The following is a 21,811-nucleotide window of genomic DNA, read 5'->3' as shown; positions in this document are numbered from 1 at the left end:
TGTTCAACAATGAGCTTGCATAGTTTTGATAATTAATAACTAAACCTATAAAAATAAATTAACACAGTCAATGGATCATTGTCCCTTGTGTTGTATTTAGAATTAAAATATTAAGAGTAATTAAAATTAAAATATTTACATAGTTGATGGCACCTTAATCCCAACATGAGGTGGAGGCAAAAAATCTCATCGATCAAGGGAGTCCACGAGAGTTGATAGAGCTCTTGTTACCTAATTTACCTACCTTAAACTTAAGTTGCAAAAAATTGTTGCACCAACATGTTATTCAATGCTAGAATGATATAGAGAACCACAGCTTAAAAAATATGGTAGTAGCTAGCAGTGACAGCACAAAAAACCAGTTACTGGGAACAGTTCAACCATAATAAGACCACGTAGCATGTAACTCATCACTCTAATATTTAAAATGCTCTGATTCCAGTTTCAAGTTCTCAACAATCAGAAGTAAAGATTAGGCTCTGGATAAAGAGTATTTAAGATTCTATCATCCAACAAACAAACTACACATATGTTCTAAAGAATAAATTGATCCATTGCCACCTTTAAACAGAAACATGGTTTAGCTTACTATGAGCAAACCTGTCCAACATAACCCTCAAAGAATGCTCTACTGACTTTATTCATATGCACAGTACCTTAAGCTCTAAAAATGACACCTAACAAGCAACCACTTCTTATAAGAATAAACCTCTCCTAATTCAGGTAGATCATTCAACCTTACTGGCTGTCCTCCTTGAACTAAGGGACCTAAGTAGGATAAATTAGGTCACTACAGAAAAATAAATCAAAAGAGAAAAACAAAGAGTGGACGTAGAAAAAAGCAATATCACAATTCCAAGTAGAGTGATCGAGGCAAGGCAAGATAAGAAAAGAATACAATTTTGAAAGTATCGCCATTGTAAAGAAAGAAATTATATTAAAATTCAGGCTGCAAGAAAGCTGCAAACTGAAATATAACTAATGGCTAAACACAAGCTGAAAGGCATTCTGGAGAACTAAAAAGAAGTCCACCCTAAGTCAAGTACCCAAGTCCTGTCAGAAAGGAAAGAGGCCATACATTCCCTGAAATTGAGTAAAACTAAATGCTAAAAACAATCTATAGACTATAAGTAGTCCAAGGATTCATAGCCAATGTAAATAGAGCTGAGAACACCATAATGCCCAATTGGTTGAAATAAAACTAATATGCATCAGTAGAAGAGGAGTCACAGTTGCCCATAACCATGAAGGCCCCAATACAACTAATTATTTAGCAAATCAACCACCCCAATAATCATTTTATACTTCAAGTGGAGTGAGTAAAAATAGATGGCTAGATACTATCCATATTTCTCTGCATGTAGCCACAATAAATAAAAGGAGATTGTGGATACTCCTCTAAGATAGCACCATGTTATCTGCAGATGGAAATTTCAGTCCCATTCGGATGAGTGCTGAGGATGTATAGATTAGTTGGCCTTGAATTTGCATCATAAAATTATAACAAGTAGTCTTTCAGCTTGTTTAGATAGCACTCCAAACTAAAATGATATGCAGAGGTACAGTTTCAAGAATATGGAAGTGCTTAAGCACAAAGAGGCCACAAAAAGGCAATTTAGTGTCTAATTCAATTACACTAATGTTCAAAACTACATAATTATAAAACTAAAAGGTCTGGATAAAGGGTAGCTAAAGCCTGAAACCAACTTGTTGAAAAAATAAAAAGCATGTGTACTGAGCTAAGTAACTTAATTCATAACTACACTCACAAATATATCTATTTTACATTACAAGAGTAAATCTGTCCAACATAGCCTGCAAAAACTGCAGGCATTGTTCAACTTCATATGTATGGTACCTGAAGCTCTGAAATGATATCCGACAAGCGACCACTTCTTAAAAGAACAGACCCTCCCAATCCTGAATATAAGAGACGACAACAACAATTACTCAGAAATTAGAAATTATTTGAATTTGGAATGTTGAGAAAATAAATTCCTTCTTACATACACTATGATGGAACTTCAGTGCTTCAAAGAAGAAGATAGAGATCATATGAGGGTACACAGCAAAAGACAAGAATAAAATAAATATTATTACTTCTGTAAAAGGATAAAAATAAGCCAAAAAGATAATTTGTCGTCCATTATAAGAAAAAAATCGGTAGAAAAAAATAAGAGTTGTGAGACAGCCATTTAATTGTGGCACATATTCAAAACTGAAAGTAGATGCATTAAAACCACAACAACCAAATAGCTAATACTATGACTCCTAATTCAAAACCCAAATTTAGTATAGTAAATGTAACTTGTTCTGCAAATAACAAATCAAGAAACAGATCTGTTGGGAATTAAGATATCTTGACATTAGCATTTCCTAGCATTGATTTAAATAACGAATATATATATTTATGCATATGTTGTATCTTCTCGCGCATCTTATTTTGTCATCTAGCATGACTTGGCACAGCGATTTGTCATCACACTGATAGGTGACATGGGAGGTGACAAGGATGATTTTGTCCCCGCATGGCAAGCATCACACTGTGTTGTAGACATTCTCTGCCATGTGCCAACATATTTAGCAATATAGATGAGGTTACAGCAACTTATGAAAAATGAAAAATTCCTACGACAATTTATGGTGCATAAGAACCAGATTTTATGACAGTTTAGATAAGCATTAAGAAGTGTCTTTGCATGGTGATTGGGGATGCCCAAGTTATGTAATGACAAATGAATTAACTATTAATAGTCAATTATGACCAATCCTCTTACAATTGTAAGTGCTATCAGTTACGACAGATTCTATGACAGCTATTAGGTGTGCAAGAGCATCTGTCATATCTGTTTATTGAAAAATTGAGGCACCCAAGTTTGAAGGTTGAAATAAGGAATCAAAACGCCTGATGGATGGAAAATGCGCCAAGTGGTTTTGGATGCGCATCTCTTGGGGGTTCTTTAGAAACTACCTCAATACTATTCTCTAAAAATTGGATGACTTGGAATGTTGTTTGTGTAAATTCTTTTGCAGGTACAGTTATGCCACCAGAATAGCTCCAAGAATCAACATTGTATACATATGTGAAGAAGACTCGCTTCACAAATGGTTTTTAAACTTGGATTATTATTAATAGATTGAGGAGGCTTTTCGAATGTGGGATTTTAATCCCAAAAGTAATTTTCCCAGTATACATCTTGAGTTATGATATTGTTGCTTGATTGCATGTAACTTTATTGTTAGTATAACATCTATTTTTGTAACCATATAAAGGCTTGCGCAAAAAACTGCACCATCTCCTATCCTTAGGTTGGTCTAGAAAGTGTTTCCACATACCTCGTTTCCTTTCAAGATCAGGATGATTATGTGTCCATCTTGTTTTATAACTGTACAAAGGTATAAGAAAAATTTGCACTATCTCCACTACTTAGATTGGTGTAGGAAGCGCTTTCACATACCTTGCTTCCTTTCAAGATCAAGATGATTATGGGTTGACGGTATAAATTAACAAACAACATAAAATTGCCGAAAAATCAAAATAAGGATACTTTGGGGGAAGAGTTGTATATAAGTGATTTCCACAACTACACTAGACAAAGATTGCATAAAACGAATGCTAAATGATGTATAAAGCAATGGGTAAATACTATAACTAGAAAGATAAAATTGAAATAATATTAGAAACTTTAAAATTAGATAATTGGTAATTATATAAGCTAACCATTGTCTTGGAACCACATATGTGCAGACAGGCCTGAAGGTCAGAGAACATTCATTCCGTTGACAACAAACAATAATGTAGTAGTAACTCTAATAAAACAGCTCTTGTGTCATGTCCCCTCCTTAGTTGGACTATTAGGGTCATGAGAGTTAGCCTATCATGGGAGTCTTGTAAGCTAGCAATGTTGGACAGAGACTGACATAGGATATTCAGTGGTTGGACATGGCATTTCAAGCAGTTTTGCGCCAGGTTTGAACAGTTCCTTGATTTTAGGAGGTTTCCCTAAAATTTAGGCGGATGTGGCAGCTTCCAAATATATGGCTCCTGGGGACCAGTCCATGGTTTCAGTTTCAGGACCACTGGGTGAGTTCCCTAGTTTTTAGAAGCATCCCTAAATTTTAGGGATGGGACTGCCAGTTCACCCATCTTGTTCGGTGTAAGTCACAGACAGGTGACATGGTCAGTTTTATGATTATTTGGTTGATTTGGGCTTTTGAAGGAATAAAGGGAAATATTTTGATAGTTCCTAAGTTGATTTAAATAAATTATAATAAGGCTATATTTATAATCATTTTGGAGTAATAAGGGAATTATTTAATAATCTAGGCTTGTATACCTATGTGCGATAGCTCGTTGGAAAGGTCTTGAATTATTATAACTTATTTTCTCTACCAGGAGAGTACTTGATGCATTGAGTTATGACAATTTAATAAAGTAACATTTTTCCTAAGTTTGGACACCATTTATATGGGAAATGTTATTTTAATTAAAATGCGAAGTGGGAAATTCCCTTTTAGCGTTCAAATTGCTTTGGAGAGGGGATATAAGGAGAAGCAACCCTATTTTCTAAGCATCTATTGAACATTACACTTTTGAAATTTGCCATTGCTCTGGTGGAGCGAATTGGAGGTCTAGGACACAAACCCCAAGATTGGAATTGCTGGGACATAACCTCAGCAAGGATTGGCTGTTGTATTTGTTTGATTGGGCACTTAGATTGTCAGAGGTAGAGATTGATTTCATCATTGCTTGCAGATTTCATTTGGTAGAGAGGGCTTCAGCTGGTTGGCCAACTCATTTCAGCTTGCACGTGCCTCTGTAGCAGCTCACGTGAGTGTTCTTGGAGGCGTCATTCATCTTGTAGCTGAGACCATTGTTGAGTATTGCTGAGAAGGGGTTATAGACAGCAAATTGTACCATCTTGTTTACGGCTGTTAATCTTCCTCAAGTTGGAGTTAATTCAGATTGTTGAAGGCATCAAACTAATGCAAGGATCCATTGTTGAATTAAAGAAAAATCAGATTGCTTGCCAATACGGATATGTACTATTTTAGAATTAAAGTACTATTAAACTCTTAGTATTTTGCTTATTGTTCTAGCTGGAATTTGTTTCCTGTTTTCTATGCAATTATTTGTATTTCCAAAAGGTGAATATTAGATAAAAACAACAACAAAAATCAGAATTTGGCACTTATCCGAACAAGGGTTGAAACACTGGTCAAAGATAAGTTCTTCAAACAAGGCAGTTATTTGCCTTGAGACCAGTTTGGGATCTTTCAGTGGCATCAGAGCCATGATCTTGCCACTTTGTGAATTTATATTAAAAAAAAGAAAATTCTATGCATCCAGGAAGGGCAGACCTACTCCGATATTACACTCGTAGGACAGCTCGATACGATTTAGAGTCTGGTATAGAAGAAGAACCCATTATGGCAAATGAACAGGGAGGTGCCAAACAAAACTAGAAGGAGGAAGAGAGAGAGTTGATGCGAACTCTCATCACTACGTAGCGCAGGATAGTGCAGACCCTAGAGAGGTTACAGAATACCTTGGAACAGATGGAGTTGGACACACACAGAGGGAGGGAGGAGAGACAGGAATGGAGCATATCAGTTTCAGTTGCAGGAAGCCAGCATAGTCATAGATCCCATGTATCAGTTGGGGGCTCCCTTCATTCCACTAGATGGGAGCAACCCCATACATCTGCTAGGGATAGACACTTGCTTCCTCAGTTTATACCAGGTGGGCAGCCAGCACAAGTAGAGCCACTTGAGGAAGGATTCCAGGAATCAGTTATGGCAGCCACAACTGAGTGAAGAGCCCTACCCCAAAAGGTTAGAGATGTTTTTCCTTTTCCCCAATATTGTGCACAATGTAGAGATACTACCAAGTTCTAAGGAGACAAAAGCCATAGGCTACAACAAAACAATGATCTCAATAGGGCTACTGAAAAGATCACATTGGCTACTCATGATGGCACTAGTGGTGTGAGTGCATGAGCTTAGGTGCATAAGTTGGACATTTATTTATCCAAGAGGCCTATGCCTGAGAGAGAGGCTATTAAGTTTGATGTCTTGCATTTAGACGGGGTTGCTTATGACTGGTGGCACCATGGATTAGTCACCCAAGATCATGCCTTAGTTGACTCTTATGCAAAGTTCACAAAGCGCCTCATTACTAGGTTTGATCAGAAAGACGTAAAGCTTCGTTATAGGGAGTTGGCACTTCTTAGACAGACAGGGCACGTGGAGGCTTATATTAATGAGTTCCAGCATACTGGAGTCGCAGTACCTGATGTGCCTCAAAAGCATAGTGTGATGTTTTTTATAGAGGGATTACAGGATAGGCTTAAGGGGTTGGTGCAAGCATTCAGGCCAGGCACTCTCATGGAGGCCATTGATGTGACATTGAGACTGGACACCACTCCTTCTTATCAGGTAAATAAGAAGCCATTCAGGTACTCTTGGCCTACACAAGAGGGCCAAAACCCCTCAGGGTAGAGGTGGACCACCATTCAGACCTCCCAGGTTGGACCAGGAGACCATGAACAAGTTGAGGAGGAAACTATGCTTCTCCTGTAAGGAACCATGGGAGCCCAATCACTGTTGTCTAGGTAAAGGTAAGGTTCATTTGATTGTAGTGACAACTGAGATGGGTAAGGAGGAGATACCTAATATTGATACTGAAGATAGTCCAAAGGAGGTTGAGTAGGAGCACCCACAGTTGGAGTTAGACACTCTTGAACCTTTGGCGTCTGCCAAGGTGACTATGGCTACTCTCTCCAATTATCCCAAGTTTCATGCATTTCAAGTGAAAGGTTTGCTAGAAGGCCAGTGTGTTATGAGTTTGGTAGACACAGGGGCCACACACAACTTCATTGATCAGAAGTTAGTTAACAAGTGGGGGTTACAGTATGAATAGTTTGTTGCGTTTGGAGTAAAGGTTGCAGATGGTGCAGTATTGCGCTATACTAGGACTTCTCAGCTTAGCATCTAGATGGGGATTATACTTTGACAGATGATTTCTATGTGCTACAATCAGAGGAATATGATGTGGTTTTGGGCATGCAGTGGTTACACGGTATTGGCTGATACATTATTGACCACCACCATATACGGTTAGAGTTAGTTGATAGGTTCGCTACAAGGTGAACCAAGGTGATAGGTCTGCCAAGGTGACTATGGCTACTCTCTCCAGTTATCCCAAGTTTCATGCATTTCAATTGAAAGGTTTGCTAGAAGGCCAGTGTGTTATGAGCTCGGTAGACACAGGGGCCACACACAACTTCATTGATCAGAAGTTAGTTGATAGGCGAGGGTTACAGTATGAATAGTTTGTTGGGTTTGGAGTAAAGGTTGCAGATGGTGCAGTATTGCGTTGTACTAGGACTTCTCAGCTTAGCATCTAGATGGGGATTATACTTTGACAGATGATTTCTATGTGCTACAATCAAAGGAATATGATGTGGTTTTGGGCATGCAGTGGTTACAAGGTATTGGCTGATACATTATTGACCACCACCATATACGGTTAGAGTTCATTTCTAGAGGGAAAAAGATAGTTCTGAGAGCAACTTCAAATGGTGGACCTATGGAGGTGTCTTCCCATAGGATGGAGTCTACTATTAGACATGATGATGTGATTTGGGCTACAAATTGTTATGTGAATTCCAAAACTCCCACACCTCAAGATGGCAGGGCATTTCATGTTGATATACAGTTAGTGATGGACCAGAATGGTAGAGTTTTTGGTGACATACCCTCTAATATACCTCCAGATAGAGGTTTTGAGCAAGTGATAGAGCTGGAGGATGGTGCTAAGCCAGTGATTACTACCCCATATCATCATCTTAGAGCATACAAGGCTGAGATTGAGAAGACCATTCATGAGTTGTTGGACATGGGGTTCATTTGCCCTAGCTCTAGTCCTTTTGCTTCTTCTGTGGTGTTGGTTAAGAAGAAGGATGGGACTCTGCGGATGTGTATAGATTACAGAGCTTTAAACAAAAAGAAAATAAAAAACAAATATCTGATTCCACGCATAGATGAGTTGTTAGATGAGCTTTATGGGGCTATCTACTTCTCTAAGATTGATTTTCCTTCAAGCTATCATCAAATTTTGTACACAAGACAACCTTGCGTTGTCATATGGGCACTAAGTTCTTGGTGATGCCTTTTGGCCTCACAAATGCACCTGCCACTTTCCAGTCCTGTATGAACCACATCTTCAACAAATAGTTGAGAAAATCGGTTCTAGTGTTTTTTGATGATATATTGATCTACAATCGTACATGGGAGGATCATCTTAGGCACCTAGAGAAGATACTTAGCATAATGGAGAGTCAATCTTTATTTGCTAAGTTGTCCAAACGTGAATTTGGACTTACAAAGATCTTATATTTAGGCCATGTGACCAGTGTTGATGAGGTGAAAGTGCATGATGAGAAAATACAGGCAATTCGAGACTGGCCCTATCCCAAGAACATTATAGAGTTACGTGGATTCCTTGGTTTATGTGCTTATTACAGGAGGTTCATGAAGGGATTCTCTCAACTGGCAGCACCTTTGACTTATCTCACGAAGAAGGTGCAGAGAGTTTTTGATAGACTCAAGGAGGTTATGAGCACTTGTCCGGTTTTGGCACTTGCTGATTTCTCGCAGCCTTTTGTACTTAAGTGTGATGCTTTGGGTGAAGGCATTGAAGTAGTTTTAATGCAAAACAGACATCCCATTGCCTATGAGTGTAGGAAGCTGCATGATAGTGAGAGATTGTATTCTCCATGTTATAAGGAAAAGTTGGCTATTAGGCATGCATTGGCCAAATTCAGACAGTGTCTTGTTGGCAACAAATTTGTAGTAAAGATGGACCACAATAGACTGAAATATTTCCTTGATCAAAAAGAGCTCAATGATCGTCAACAAAAATGGGTAACCAAGGTCCAAGCCTATGATTTTGAATTAGGGTTTGTTAAAGGAAAGAACAATACTGTAGCTGATGCACTTTCTAGAAAACCGTCACTTGCTTCCCAATGTTCATTAAGTGAGATTTCAGCAGATTAGAAGGCTCAATCTTTAGTTGAATACTCCATGAACCAGCATGCTTGTGAGGTCATGGATGGATTGGTACAGGATGACAAATACAGTGTGGTTGATGACATCATCTACTACAAAAACAAAGTCTATTTTGTTCCTAAATCACAGCTGAAGGAACAAATTTTGCATGCCTTTCATGATACTCCTATGGCAAGGCATCTAGGGTATGGTAAGACATACAGAGCGGTTCGGGAGAGATTCTCTTGGAAGGGTCTCAAGGATGATGTCTTACGCCATGTTTGTGAGTGCATGACTTGTCAGCAAAACAAGTCAAAACATACTTTCCTTGCTGGTTTGTTGCAGCCCTTGCCTATACCGAAACAGAAGTGAACAAGAATCTCTATGGATTTCATTAAAGGTCTTCCTCGAGTTCAAAGGAAGGACCGTATTTATGTAGTGGTGGATAGATTGACTAAATATGCCCACTTCTTTCCAAATGCAGTTGATTTCACAACATCCCAAGTAGCCGAGCTATTCTTTAGAAAGGTGTTTAGACTCCATGGTCTTCCTAAGACCACAGTAAGTGATAGGGACAGCAGGTTCATGAGTACTTTTTGGCAAGAAATTTTCAAGCTTGCAAGCACTGAGTTGAAACCTAGTACCAATTACCACCTCAGACGAATGGACGGACTGAGATAGTTAATAAGTGGATTGAGGGTTATCTATGTAATTATGTGTCAGGACAGCAGAAGGCATGGGTGCGTTAATTGTATTTGGGCAAGTATTGTTATAATACTACACACTACATGTCTATAGATATGACTCCTTTTCGGGCCCTTTATGACTACAATGTATTATCTTTTGTTGATTTGGTGTTGAGTGACAGCAGAGTTCCTTTGGCACAGGATTGGTTACAAGAGAACCAAGATATCATGAGATCTCTTAGGGAGAACTTACAGTATGCTCAGAATCAGCAAAAGATGTATGCTGATCAGCATAGGACTAGAGGGCATTTGAGGTGGGTGACAAGGTTTTCCTTCGCTTACAGCCTTACAGACAGAGCACCTTAAAAAGGAGCGGGGCTGAAAAGCTCAAACCTCACTTTTACGGTCCATACAGAGTACTCAGGTGAGTTGGAAAGGTTGCCTATGAGATTGAGTTACCACCTGATAGTATGATTCATAAGGTGTTCCACATGTCCTGCCTGAAAAAGGCACTAGGACAGCATATTTCAGCATCACCTGATTTACCCCCCTTGGATGAGGAAGTCAGGCTGACTTTGGTTCCTAATGAAACTCTTGAGGTTAGGTTACGACGATTGAGGAGCACGGTAATTCAGAGTATTTTGTGCACTAGAGATCTTCCCATAGAAGATGCCACTTGGGAAAGTGAATCCATTTTACAACACCCAGCATTGCAGACGCTTGAGGGCAAGCATCGCTAAGAGGGGAGGACTGTCATGTCCCCTCCTTAGTTGGACTATCAGGGTCATGATTGTTAGCCTATCATGGGAGTCTCGTAGGCTAGCAATGTTGGACAGAGATTCACACAGGATATTCAGTGGTCAGACATGGCATTTTTTTTAGGCAGTTTTGAGCCAGTTTGGAGCAATTTCTTGAGTTTAGGAGATTTCCCTAAAACTTACGAGGATGTGGTAGCTTCCAAATATGTGGTTCCTCGAGACCAATCCATGGTTTCAGTTTCAGAACGACTCGGTGAGTTCCCTAGTTTTTAGGAGCATCCCTAGATTTTAGGTACGGGACTACTAGTTGACCCATCCTGTTCGATGTCAATCACAGACAAGTGACATGGTCAGTTTTAGGATTATTTGGTTGCGTTGGGCTTTTGGAGGAATAAAAGAAATATTTTAATATTTACTAAGTTGATTACGAAATAAATTATAATAAGGCTATATTTAAAATCATTTTGAAGTAATAAGGGAATAATTTAATAATCTAGGCTTGTATGCCTATGTGTGATAGCTCGTTGGAAAGGTCTTGAATTATTATAACTTATTTTCTCTACCAGGAGATTACTTGATGCATTGAGTTATGACAATTTAATAAAGTAACATTTTTCCTAAGTTTGGATGCCATTTATATGGGAAATGTTATTTTAATTAAAATGCAAAGTGGGAAATTCCCTTTTTGGGTTCGAATTGCTTTGGAGAGGGGATATAACGAGAAGCAACCCTACTTTCTGAGCATCTTTTGAACATTACACTTTTGAAATTTGTCATTGCTCTAGTGGAGTGAATTGGAGGTATGGGATGCAAACCCCAGGACTGGAATTGTTGGGACATAACCTTCAGCAAGGATTGGTTGTTGCATTTGTTTGATTGGGCACTGAGTTGTCAAAGGTAGAGATCAATTTCATCATTGCCCGCAGATTTAGTTTGGTAGAGAGGGTTTCAGCTGAGCGGCCAACTCATTTCAGCTTGCACATGCCTCTGTAGCAGCTCATGTGAGTGTTCTTGGAGGCGTAATTCATCTTGTAGCTGATGCCATTGTTGAGTATTGCTGAGAAGAGGTTATAGACAGCAAATTGTATCATCTTGTTTACGGCTATTAATCTTCCTCAAGTTGGCATTAATTCAGATTGTTGAACGCATCAAACTAATGCAAGGATCCATTGTTGAATTAAAGAAAAATCAGATTGTTTGCTTGTATGGGTAAATCAGATTGTTTGCTTGTATGGGCATGTACTGTTTCAGAATTAAAGTACTACTAAACTCTTAGCATTTTGCTTATTGTTCGAGCTGGAATTTGTTTACTGTTTTCTATGCAATTATTTGTATTTCCTGAAGACCAAAAACAAAGGTTATTAGAGAAAAACAACAAAAAAATCAGAATTTGGCACTTATACGGACAAGGATTTAAACTTTAAACACTGGTCAAAGATAAGTTCTTCAAACAAGACAGTTATTTGCCTTGAGACCAGTTTCGAATCTTTCATCTTGCTTCCCAATTTCAACTCTGATATTGTGAAGCATTGTCTAGGGTCGCGATCAAAACCTTCTACTGACAATAACAGGATTAGGATGCTCTATGATCAGCTTTCTAACGCACAAGATACAAGACCATGTCAGCCAACTCAATATCCTAGAAAATGATCCATTCAAACTTTCTTTATTACAAACTTCATTGACTACAATGGCTACACAGTATTGATTCTTGCATTCGTTGAAAGCGCAGTACACTTGTTAAGACAACAGAATATATCAATGATTTCCACAAATGGAGAAAATTTATGTCAGTCACAATGCCCTTCATTTCTACAACCCATTTATGTACGATTCTGAAGGCATCTTGCAAAAGATAAATAGCCTCACTACCATTTGATTTTATGCAACTTTGCTTTGCTAAATGTTTCAATGTAATCTGCAATTACTACTAATCTAATCAATAACCGAAGCACCATTCACTAATAATTTTGCTTCAAATCAACTATCCACCAATGGATAAGAACCTGTGTTCACATGTGGGGAAAAGGCATGGGGGATGGCAGGGGTACATTTCGGAGACAGCAGTGCAAGGGCCATTTTTTGGGGATGATGGGGGAACAGGGATATAAAAATTCTACAGTATCTATTATGGATTTTCCAAAATATATTAGAAAGAGAGAGATGTCAATAACTGATAAGAACAATATAAATATGTGAATAAATCATGGCAGCAACAGTAAAACAGCATCATAAAATTCAAAGCAGTAGTATTACATAAGTCTCAAAAATCAAAATGCCATATGCTATCAATATCCAAAAGACTCAAACATCAAAATACACCCAATCTATGACACTAAGCCCCATTCAGGTTATCAATATCCAATGAATCAGAACCATCTGTTTCACTATCACTCTGTCTAAATTGGATCATCCAATGGTAGCCCGACCAGTTCTATTTTACCTCCTCCTTATCAATCTGCCTAATATCTTCAAGATCAAAATCCTAGCTGGAGTTTGTCAACACTCAATAGTCTATCAGCCGCATGGTCTCAAAGTACTATGACATGCAACTTGTTTTTCAGCTCATTTCAAGGTAAGCCTTCTTAATGGAGTGGATAAAGCCAAATAGACCAATTCTTCTTTGGAGCAAAGGAACTAGCAATTTGTGAGAGAAAACAAATGGCAGGTTGTTTCAACTTGGGGGTGTCTTTCCAGTGAAATTCCTACCATCCAATGGGTTTTTTTGTGCAACAGTGGCCCTATCCGTCTAGCCTCTAGTTTGTTAGATGTAGGACCCTAAAGATGGAAAACTGAAGCAATTGCTCTCGAAGAATGGGTGCTATAAATTTATTGAAGAGGTTCCATAAGCCACTGCTATCAAAGGATGATTACCTCCTTGATGCTATACATCTAAAGAAGGGCTTCCATGAACCCCTACATCACTTCATCATCCTCGAAAGGAAGCATTTGGCCAAGTCTAGTTTCATTGTGCTCGTAGGCAGCCATATGAAGAGGGGTGTTCATAGTGTTCCACCTAGTAAAACATGGTGACACGTCCTAAGCACCTGTGTTCCAGGAACAGGAACGTGCCCGAGACATGGGGTTGAGGACAGCACATCCCCCCACTATTTAGGGCCAGCAAAACAGCATGGCGTCCCTCAAGAGAGTCAACAAGCTCAGAGTTGCACACAGAAACATTAAAAATGTTGCATTTCCAAGGGAGTTCAAACACATCAGGTTTGGAGGAAAAATGTCTCAAAAACAAAGAATCCAAAGGACACAAGAGTGAAAATGCACTTGGCAGTAGAGGTTACCCCTCAAACCCACCCAAGGACCCTCAAGGGGTGTTGCCCCTTGACCCCATTGTGGGCTACTACCCCCAGGTCCTCACTTTCAAAATTAAAAACAAAAGAAGTAATTGTTGGGGAGATCGTGTCAATCAAGTTGATGTTTTTATACTCACTTTGCCGAGTTCCAGCAATGATGAGTTTACCTTGAGGGCTGATTAAAGGCCTCCCTTCACTACATTTTGATATTTTGTACTTGTTCTAATATCATGCTACTCATTGTAAGCATCTTTGTAATCTTCCATTTGTCAATTTGACTATTTCATTTGTCAAATTGAAATTTAGTTTAGTAGCTATTCTTAGCTCTATTGATATTCAATGTTCAAATATTTTAGTATTTGCAAATTTGTTATTTTTGTTCTTATACATATTTTCCTAACTAGCATTTCAAGAACTGGATGTATATAATATAGTATATACAACGACCCAAACACCCCTCTTCCTTCACTCCCAAACTTAGCAACTTTGTCCTCTCGTCCCCAACAAGGGATGGAATGTTGGTTCCACTTCTTTGTGACAATAACACTAATATGCTCCTCATAGAATTGCAATTCGGGAACCTTGTTACAAATTGCTTGCTTCATTTGCTCAAAAATGCTACCAAAAGTTTCATAGACCTCTCCAAGACTAGAAGAGTGTATATCTACATACTTGATTACCCCCACAACAACCGATATGATAGAAGCAAATATACTCACAAGCAACATTTAAACCTTTTTAAATTAAAAAGCATGACATTAACAATATTAATATTGAAATTTTTAAAAGAAAAAATAAACACGAACTTAGACAATTTTCATTTTTTGAAATTGGACCCCTAGGTGTCATCAAGCACTCACTTCCCTTCTATCTTTGATTGAGCCCACTTTTTCTAGTCCCACAAACAACCATGCATTGTAGAGCATCCCGCACATCCAATATCCTCTCCAAGAAAATAAAATAGCTAGCATATCTGGACTCAACTGGTTTGAAGAATTCTTTCTTTGAATAAGATCAGAATAATGCAAGTGAAAGTGTGATGGTTACATACAAAGTATGTCTCTAGCCTCTACTGTTACTGGCTTCACCCAATCTATTTTGCCAATTTTTTTCAAAATATATACATAGAATGGAGTCTAAAATATGTGTTTTAAAGCACTCTCCACAAGAAAACCTGCCAACTTACAAATGCCAGCTAAATCTTTGACAATCTACATAGCATTAGAAAACCCAACTTCTTCCATGGCCTCCTTCAAAATCGCCATCCTTAAGTTTACCAAAACAATGAATAGCTCTAAGAAAGTATAAACTAACAAGGCATGTAATAATAACATTTGTAAGTGATCCATGTTGAATATCAATCCACCCATCCATGACAACAACAAAAGCCAATCCTCACCCATATGTGTTTCATCTCCTCCATCAACATGTTCACTTTTGAATTTGTTTGCCAAGAAGGATGTACACAATCTATGTTCTCCAAAGGGAGCATGAGATGGTCCAACTGCCTATGCATCTATCAACATAACTTTGAAATAAGTTGACTTTACTAAATGAAATGGAATAGCATGGGGATAAAAATAAGTTGCCATTGAAGTATCGGCATGTTCATCTTTTTGCATATTCCTTAACCCTACCACAATATTTTTCTCACCTACAATTAAAGCAGTCATCATCTTCCCTTTATCACAACTCTCTCCAACTAACATTGGAATAGGCATGCATATTAGTAAACAAACATTTCTTATTGTCAGTTGTGCCAATTATTTTGTCCTCGCCCACTCCAATCAACATTGTCATTTAGACATGGTGTTCCAATATAATCTCACAAAATCTAATGTTGTGTCCACTTCTCCCCCAATAGATGGTATCTAATCATAATACTATTGGGTAGTAATCATAGTATAGCTCCCATAGTAATCAACGTTGCAAACATGAAAAATCAATGTTGTTTCACCTTCATTTTTACCCATGTTGGTAGTCAAATTCATGGCAAACCTAAGTTGCCAATACAGGTTCTGGTTCGGGTACGGGTACGGGGTTCAAGTACATGGGTATGGCAATTTTTTCTCCCTTGTGGGTTCGGGTTCGTCTGCATATGTATGCATGCATGTATGCTAGAACATCGAAGTTACAAATGTAAAAGAAAAGTGGTACTCATAAATCAATAATGGCCAACAAAGTTATAAATAAAATAATTGTATCACTGATATAGTTTCAAATTAAATGCATTAGCAATTGACATCAATCTGAACATGATCAACAAACATAACTATTGGCTGGCTTTTACAAATCTACGAACAGTCATGTCCTTAGATCTACAAATAAAATAAAGTCGAACCCTAACCTTCAAATGAATCAAAGTAGATTGCTGTTCACTATTGTCATAAACTAAGGGCATTACATAAAAACAATTTTAGATTGAATAATATTACCAAGCTGTTGCAAGAGAGTATTTATAGCTGATAGAAAGAACATGCTAACGAACAAATCAGAAATACATACATAAACTGACCTACCGCCCTGGGGTACATCCTGGGTGCCCAGGTTCACTCTAGGTCCTTCATAGAGGACCCACAAAGAACCAAAGAAGTACCCAGGAAGAACCAGTACCAGGACCCAGGCCTAAACAGCAGAACCTGGTAACTAAGTGGCAAACTAAACGAATGGTTTCTTTGGGTTGATAGGGCATTTTGCAAATTTTTTAAGAGACGGTGAAGCAAGCAATGGTTTCTTAGGGTTAAAAAGGCCTCTTGCAGATTTTTGAAGGAGTAAAGGGCATTCAAGATAATCTAGTAGAATAGCATCTGATCTTAAATTTTTAGAAGTTGAAGGGTCTATTGATATTCCCTTCACTTCATTTTCACTTTCATTACCCCAATGATTGTCACTACTTATTTTGTGTATTTTATGGTGCTCTCTTATGCTTGAAAGCTAAGTTACCAAATTGGATTCAAGTACCAAAACATGTTACGTGGGTTTGTGGAAAAAAAAATATCATTGTGATTCATATGGATTTGTGTGTGTATATAACTATATATGTGGACTACATATATAAAGAAAAAGAGAGAAATATGCATAATTGTAATGCTAAACCATTTCATCGACCCATTAATGGGCCTCAGAGGGCTAAACCTTTGTTGAAGATTGGGCAAAAAGGGTGTTGGAAGCCACCTAAGGGAAGGTGGATAAAAGTCAACTCCGACAGGCCCTCAAGAAGTAACCTAGGCCCATCAGAGGCTGGATATGTGGCTTGGGATGAGAATGGGAGCATTTTGGCGGTTGGTGCCAAAAGGTTGCCTGATGGGACAAACAATGAGGCGTAGTGTCTCACAACGATTGGTTGGTGTTGTTCTTCTGGACAAGAAGTTGGGGATTTAGAAAATCCATCTTGAAGGCGATTCCCAACTCACTACGAATGGGATTACCAAAGTTTAGATGGGCACATGGTACCTCAATAAACCCATCAAGAGGATTTGGGTACTGCACAAGGAATTGGAAGATTTCAAGGTGAGAGACATGCTCAGGGAAGCAAATTTTATTGCTGACAAACTTTGCAACATCAGGGTGAATGGGTCCTTAACGGAGAATTTTGAACTTTTTGAGGATCTACAGTACTTTGAGTACTTAGATCTATCTTGTCAGAATGCAACCTTTTAAGGTGATCATGTAATGTCATCACTCGAATGTCATGTATGATTTTATGAAAATGGAGGCAGAGAAAGTATAGCGCTCATACCAAAGCAATAACAAAGGACGATTGGCTTGTCATTATAGTGAGTGGAAGTACAACATGGGATTTTCTCAGATCCCTTTATGATGAGAAGAGGTTGAAAGGAATTTTGGACAAGTTACACAAGTCGGAGCAATTTTTGAGGCATAGGTCGGCCTTTAAGGGGTGTGATAGCTTGTTCGGTTTCACAAATCCTTGTTTTGTGAGCTTGCTGGCTCTGCGACTATCTTGGCAATGGAGGCCAATCTCTCTCTGCTAACCACGGGCCAAATCCCCGCTTTCACAAGTTGCATTTCCATTCTAAGGATGTGCGATATTTTCAAAATTGATAACATCAAGTTCTGGGAGGCGATAGTGTTGATGCTAAGGGAGGAGTTCCTTAACACAGATTTGCGATTGAGGACTAACCTCGACATTTCATCCCCCTTTATGGCCTTGACTTTAATGGAAGGCTCTTCATGTGATGAAGTGTTGCAAGTGGCTCAAGTGTGTCTCAAGTTTCAACCCCAAATGGGTTGGTGGGTTAGCTAGTATTGTGGCCATCACAAAGATTGGAGTGGGTTTGCAAATGTACATGGACCATGGACGCTCGTTAGTGGAGGGAATGGTGAGTTGCAGCCACTAGTTGTCTAGTCGTCCTCCTTCCCTATATAGGTCCACATGGTGAATGTGAGGAATGGGTGGCGGGACTACTTGTCGTTCTTGCATAAATTGGATGGAGATAAATTTGCGGCAACAATTGAACAAAGAATGAAAAGGAAGGTGACCCAGGTGAAATCCTCCACTCCCAGGGGTAGGATGGTTGTCATGTCCCCACAAGATCCATGTTCAGACCTTGGGTCTGTCTGCAGACCCAGACGTCCACAAGTCTGAACAACAAACCCTTTACGAACCGAGCACAAACCACTTCTTGAATCCGGGCTTGATTTGCATCTAAAACTGGTTTCAAGGGTCCAGTGTGTGAATCTGGTAACTTAGGTTGAAAGTTTAAAACCAAATCAATGAAAATTATTGGAGTCGCATTGCTAAAATTTTGGTCATTTAAGCCATTTAGTTAGTTTTCAGTAACTTTCTATACAATAAGTCATTTAGTTGGTTTTTAGTTTCCTTCTATTCTATCTTTAGTTCTTGATCGTCTTTGTTATGGACAGAAACTTTGTAGTAGTATTCCTCTCCTTTGTAATTAATTGATTTTCAGTCATTCATGGTATCAGAGCATAGGTACTTTCTTTGGTGATTTTTAATAATAAAATTTGTGGTCTAAGTTTTTTACGAGTTTATTTAAAACAAAAAATGATGGTTTTCTTTAATAGGTTTTTTTTAATAAAAAATGAAGGATATTTTGAATGATTGGTTTTTGCAAAAACTGTGGCTTTTGTGCTGGAGATCGAAGGTTTTTGTAGCAACTTTTTCCGATAAGATTTGTGGGATTTCTTCTGTGATAATCACGATCAGTTTTTTATCTATTTTTCTGAATAAAATTGAGGGACTGCAAATCTTTTTTTTGCTCATGGTTTTTATCTTAGTAATCGCCTTCTTCTTTTGGGGGAGGGGGGCAGGGAGTGTGTTGTGGGTGACTCTTCTGCAAAAGTTCGCGACATTTCTGCAAACACCAATGGGTTCTGATTTTTTTGAAAAATCATCATAGCAAAGGTTTTAAATGACTTTTTCCAATAAAAATTGTGGGATTTCTTCTCTGATAATCACAATCAGTTTTTAATCTATTTTTCTGAATAAATTGGGGACCTGCAAATCTTGTTTTTGCTCGTGGGTTTTTATCATAGTAATTGTTTTTTTTTTGTGGGGGGAGGGGGGGTTGCGGGTGACTCTTTTGCAAAGGTTCGTGTTTCTGACTCAAGGTTTTTTGTGACATGATTTGTCTGATTGTCAACATTTCTGCAAACAGCAACCGGTTCTGACTTTTTTCAAAAATCATTGTTGTGCAGTCTGCCGATGAAATTTTTTGCCATATTTGTTCTGCTCTTGTTTTCAGCAAAATTTTAAAAAATCAAGGTTTCATGCTCCTTGTCAAGATTATTCAAGCTCATGCCTAGGGTTTCTGGGGGTACACAGAGTGCAAATTTCCATTTTTTAATAATATACAGGTTTGATTCAGTAAGTGTCTTTTGAACGATTTATTCAGAATGTTCACACAGTTTTTTAAAACAAATCGTGGGTTTCAGATTATTTGCCAATTTTTTATCAGCAAAATCAAAGGTATTTGCAAATCTGAGTTTTATATCATTTTCCATGTCTTTGGATAGTGGGATGGATGGCTTCACTATCCAACATCATGTGGACTAGGGAGGTGAGGATCGATGGGAGTACTTATGCTAGTGGCAGCTTCAAGTCATTTCCAAAAGGAGCTATGTATCTTTGGCTTTTATCATTCTTATGACATTCACACTGTTATTGTCACTATATAACGCTAATATGACCAACTTGGTTATTTTAATCAAAATAGATTAGGCCTTAACAAGTAAAATCTGTGTGTAATTTGCTTATGAGGCACTGTATATACATCGCAACAGCAACCACTTGTCTATAATATTTGTGGTTTTGCTACTGAAGGAATTGTAACATTAGAAATATGCTTTCAGTCCCCTACTTTGCTCTGGGGTTTGGAGAGAGAAACAAATAACTGCCCCTGATTCTATTCAACTGGTGGTGTTTAACATCAATGAATTTGCATTCAAATTTTTAGGTTCTGTTAAAAATGATGTATTTTAATTTTTCCATAACCCTTTTCTTGCAATTGACCAATAATTAGCTCTTCAAGAAATCAATAACACACAGGGCACTGAAATGGCAAATGTTATATCGCAGGTTGAAATGCTATAGCTGTTCAAAATACAAATAAATTAATAATGTATTGAATGGTGCTTGGTTTCTTGATCAGGGAAGCACCATTCGTCTTTCATGCTAAAAGAGGCATCAAAGGATATGTATACAGTCCACATTCAACAGAGATTTTTTTTTCCATCCAAGTTCAACAAAAGTACTGTTCAATCGAAATTTACCAGGCACATAGGCACATCCAGCTGGCCCAGTACAAGTTTTATTTTCAAATTGAAAACAAATTTAGACTGGCCGACACCAGATCCAGGGAGTTTCCCTGGACTCTTCCGTTGTTTAATTCTATTATCGCAGCCATTTTCAACACAAATACCATGCCTAGCAGGATTTGAACCCAGGTTTCCATCCTAGAAATCGCTCCACATTAGGCTAGCAAATTATAATTAATATATTTAATGAATCAACTCATATCCTAAAAATTTGGAATAAAGTTTGAATACAGACACTAATACCATCCATTGAAAGTAAGGCTACGACAATGGTCCACATAAGGCTACCAATGTCCAACTAAAACAATTTAATGACTAAAACCGTACTCTAAAATTTCACGATGAGATTTTGACACAAAAATTAAAGACCATCCGTTGAACATCAGGGCACAAAGGAGAAGCCTGCGTATCGATTTGGTTACAGTGCGACTATCTTAACTCGTAGTTGACAGAATATCATTGCTACCAAATAGCTAGGGTTCTACAATACAATAAATAACTTATTCCATTTTCAAGGCAGTGTTAATATGCACCGGGAGTTTCAATTGCTCTAAACTCTGAGAAATTGGAAGATCGAAAAGAATGATAAATTGTTTCAGCATAAAAACAAAAACTGAAAAACTCTGAAAATAACTTAACGATGTCAACAGTAACATTAATAACAATAATATGGGGTTTGCCATTCCAACCTGCACCAACGAGGACAAGAATCTTAGTAGTGGCAACTCCTGCCTGCACCGCCATGACGTCTTAGAAATCTGACAACCTTCAATCTGCACCACAATTCCCAGCCCCGTTACAACAATTTCTAGTGTCCTATATATTGCATACAATTGTTACATATCGTGTATTATCTCCCAATTCCTCGATAATGTCTACCGAATGAAATTTTCATGCGAAGGATCACATCAGCATGTGATGGAACAGAAATTTACAATATGAAACAGGAGCGGAGTCGACCCGGAAGCGTCGTAAGGGATACGAACCCTTGGACTGTTTTATTCTTTTTTTTCTTTTTAAATTATAAATTTAATTTACGACCCCGAGTTCTATTTCGAAAGTGCGGGTCATGGTCTTCGCTCTAAGATTGGTATTACTTCTAACCTTGAAATGGTGATTCCATTCCACACAATGGAGCAAAATGATGACAAGTGCAACTTTGTAGCATGTATTTACTATTATAGTACATCGTAATGCAATGAGCAATCTA

At 38.2% G+C, this 21,811-nt stretch overlaps 1 protein-coding gene across 5 annotated transcripts in view; it reads right to left on the bottom strand.

The window, feature by feature from the left end:
- Positions 1 to 21,574, bottom strand: part of LOC149532672 (uncharacterized) — a 71,981-nt gene extending 50,407 nt beyond the window's left edge. For 3 of the 5 annotated variants that reach the window (XR_016358161.1, XR_016358160.1, XM_089807720.1), the window contains exons 1-3: positions 21,537 to 21,574; positions 21,291 to 21,374; positions 1,859 to 1,920 (exon numbers count right to left, since the gene is read on the bottom strand). Coding sequence is in view for 2 of the 5 variants with exons in the window: in XM_089807720.1 (XP_089663846.1) it covers positions 1,859 to 1,920; positions 21,291 to 21,345 (117 nt within the window). In the remaining 3 variants the exon portion in view is untranslated. Of the gene's footprint in view, positions 1 to 1,858; positions 1,921 to 21,290 lie in introns of all 5 variants that reach the window. The other 2 variants (XR_016358162.1, XM_089807721.1) reach the window with 1 other exon arrangement.
- Between the last annotated feature and the right edge of the window lie 237 nt (positions 21,575 to 21,811).

The sequence above is a fragment of the Cupressus sempervirens genome, chromosome 10, assembly GCF_028749045.1.
Source record: "Cupressus sempervirens isolate cs-2001-9-10 chromosome 10, ASM2874904v1, whole genome shotgun sequence".
NCBI classification, from domain to species: domain Eukaryota; kingdom Viridiplantae; phylum Streptophyta; class Pinopsida; order Cupressales; family Cupressaceae; genus Cupressus; species Cupressus sempervirens.
This window is presented reverse-complemented; position numbering and strand designations above follow the sequence as displayed.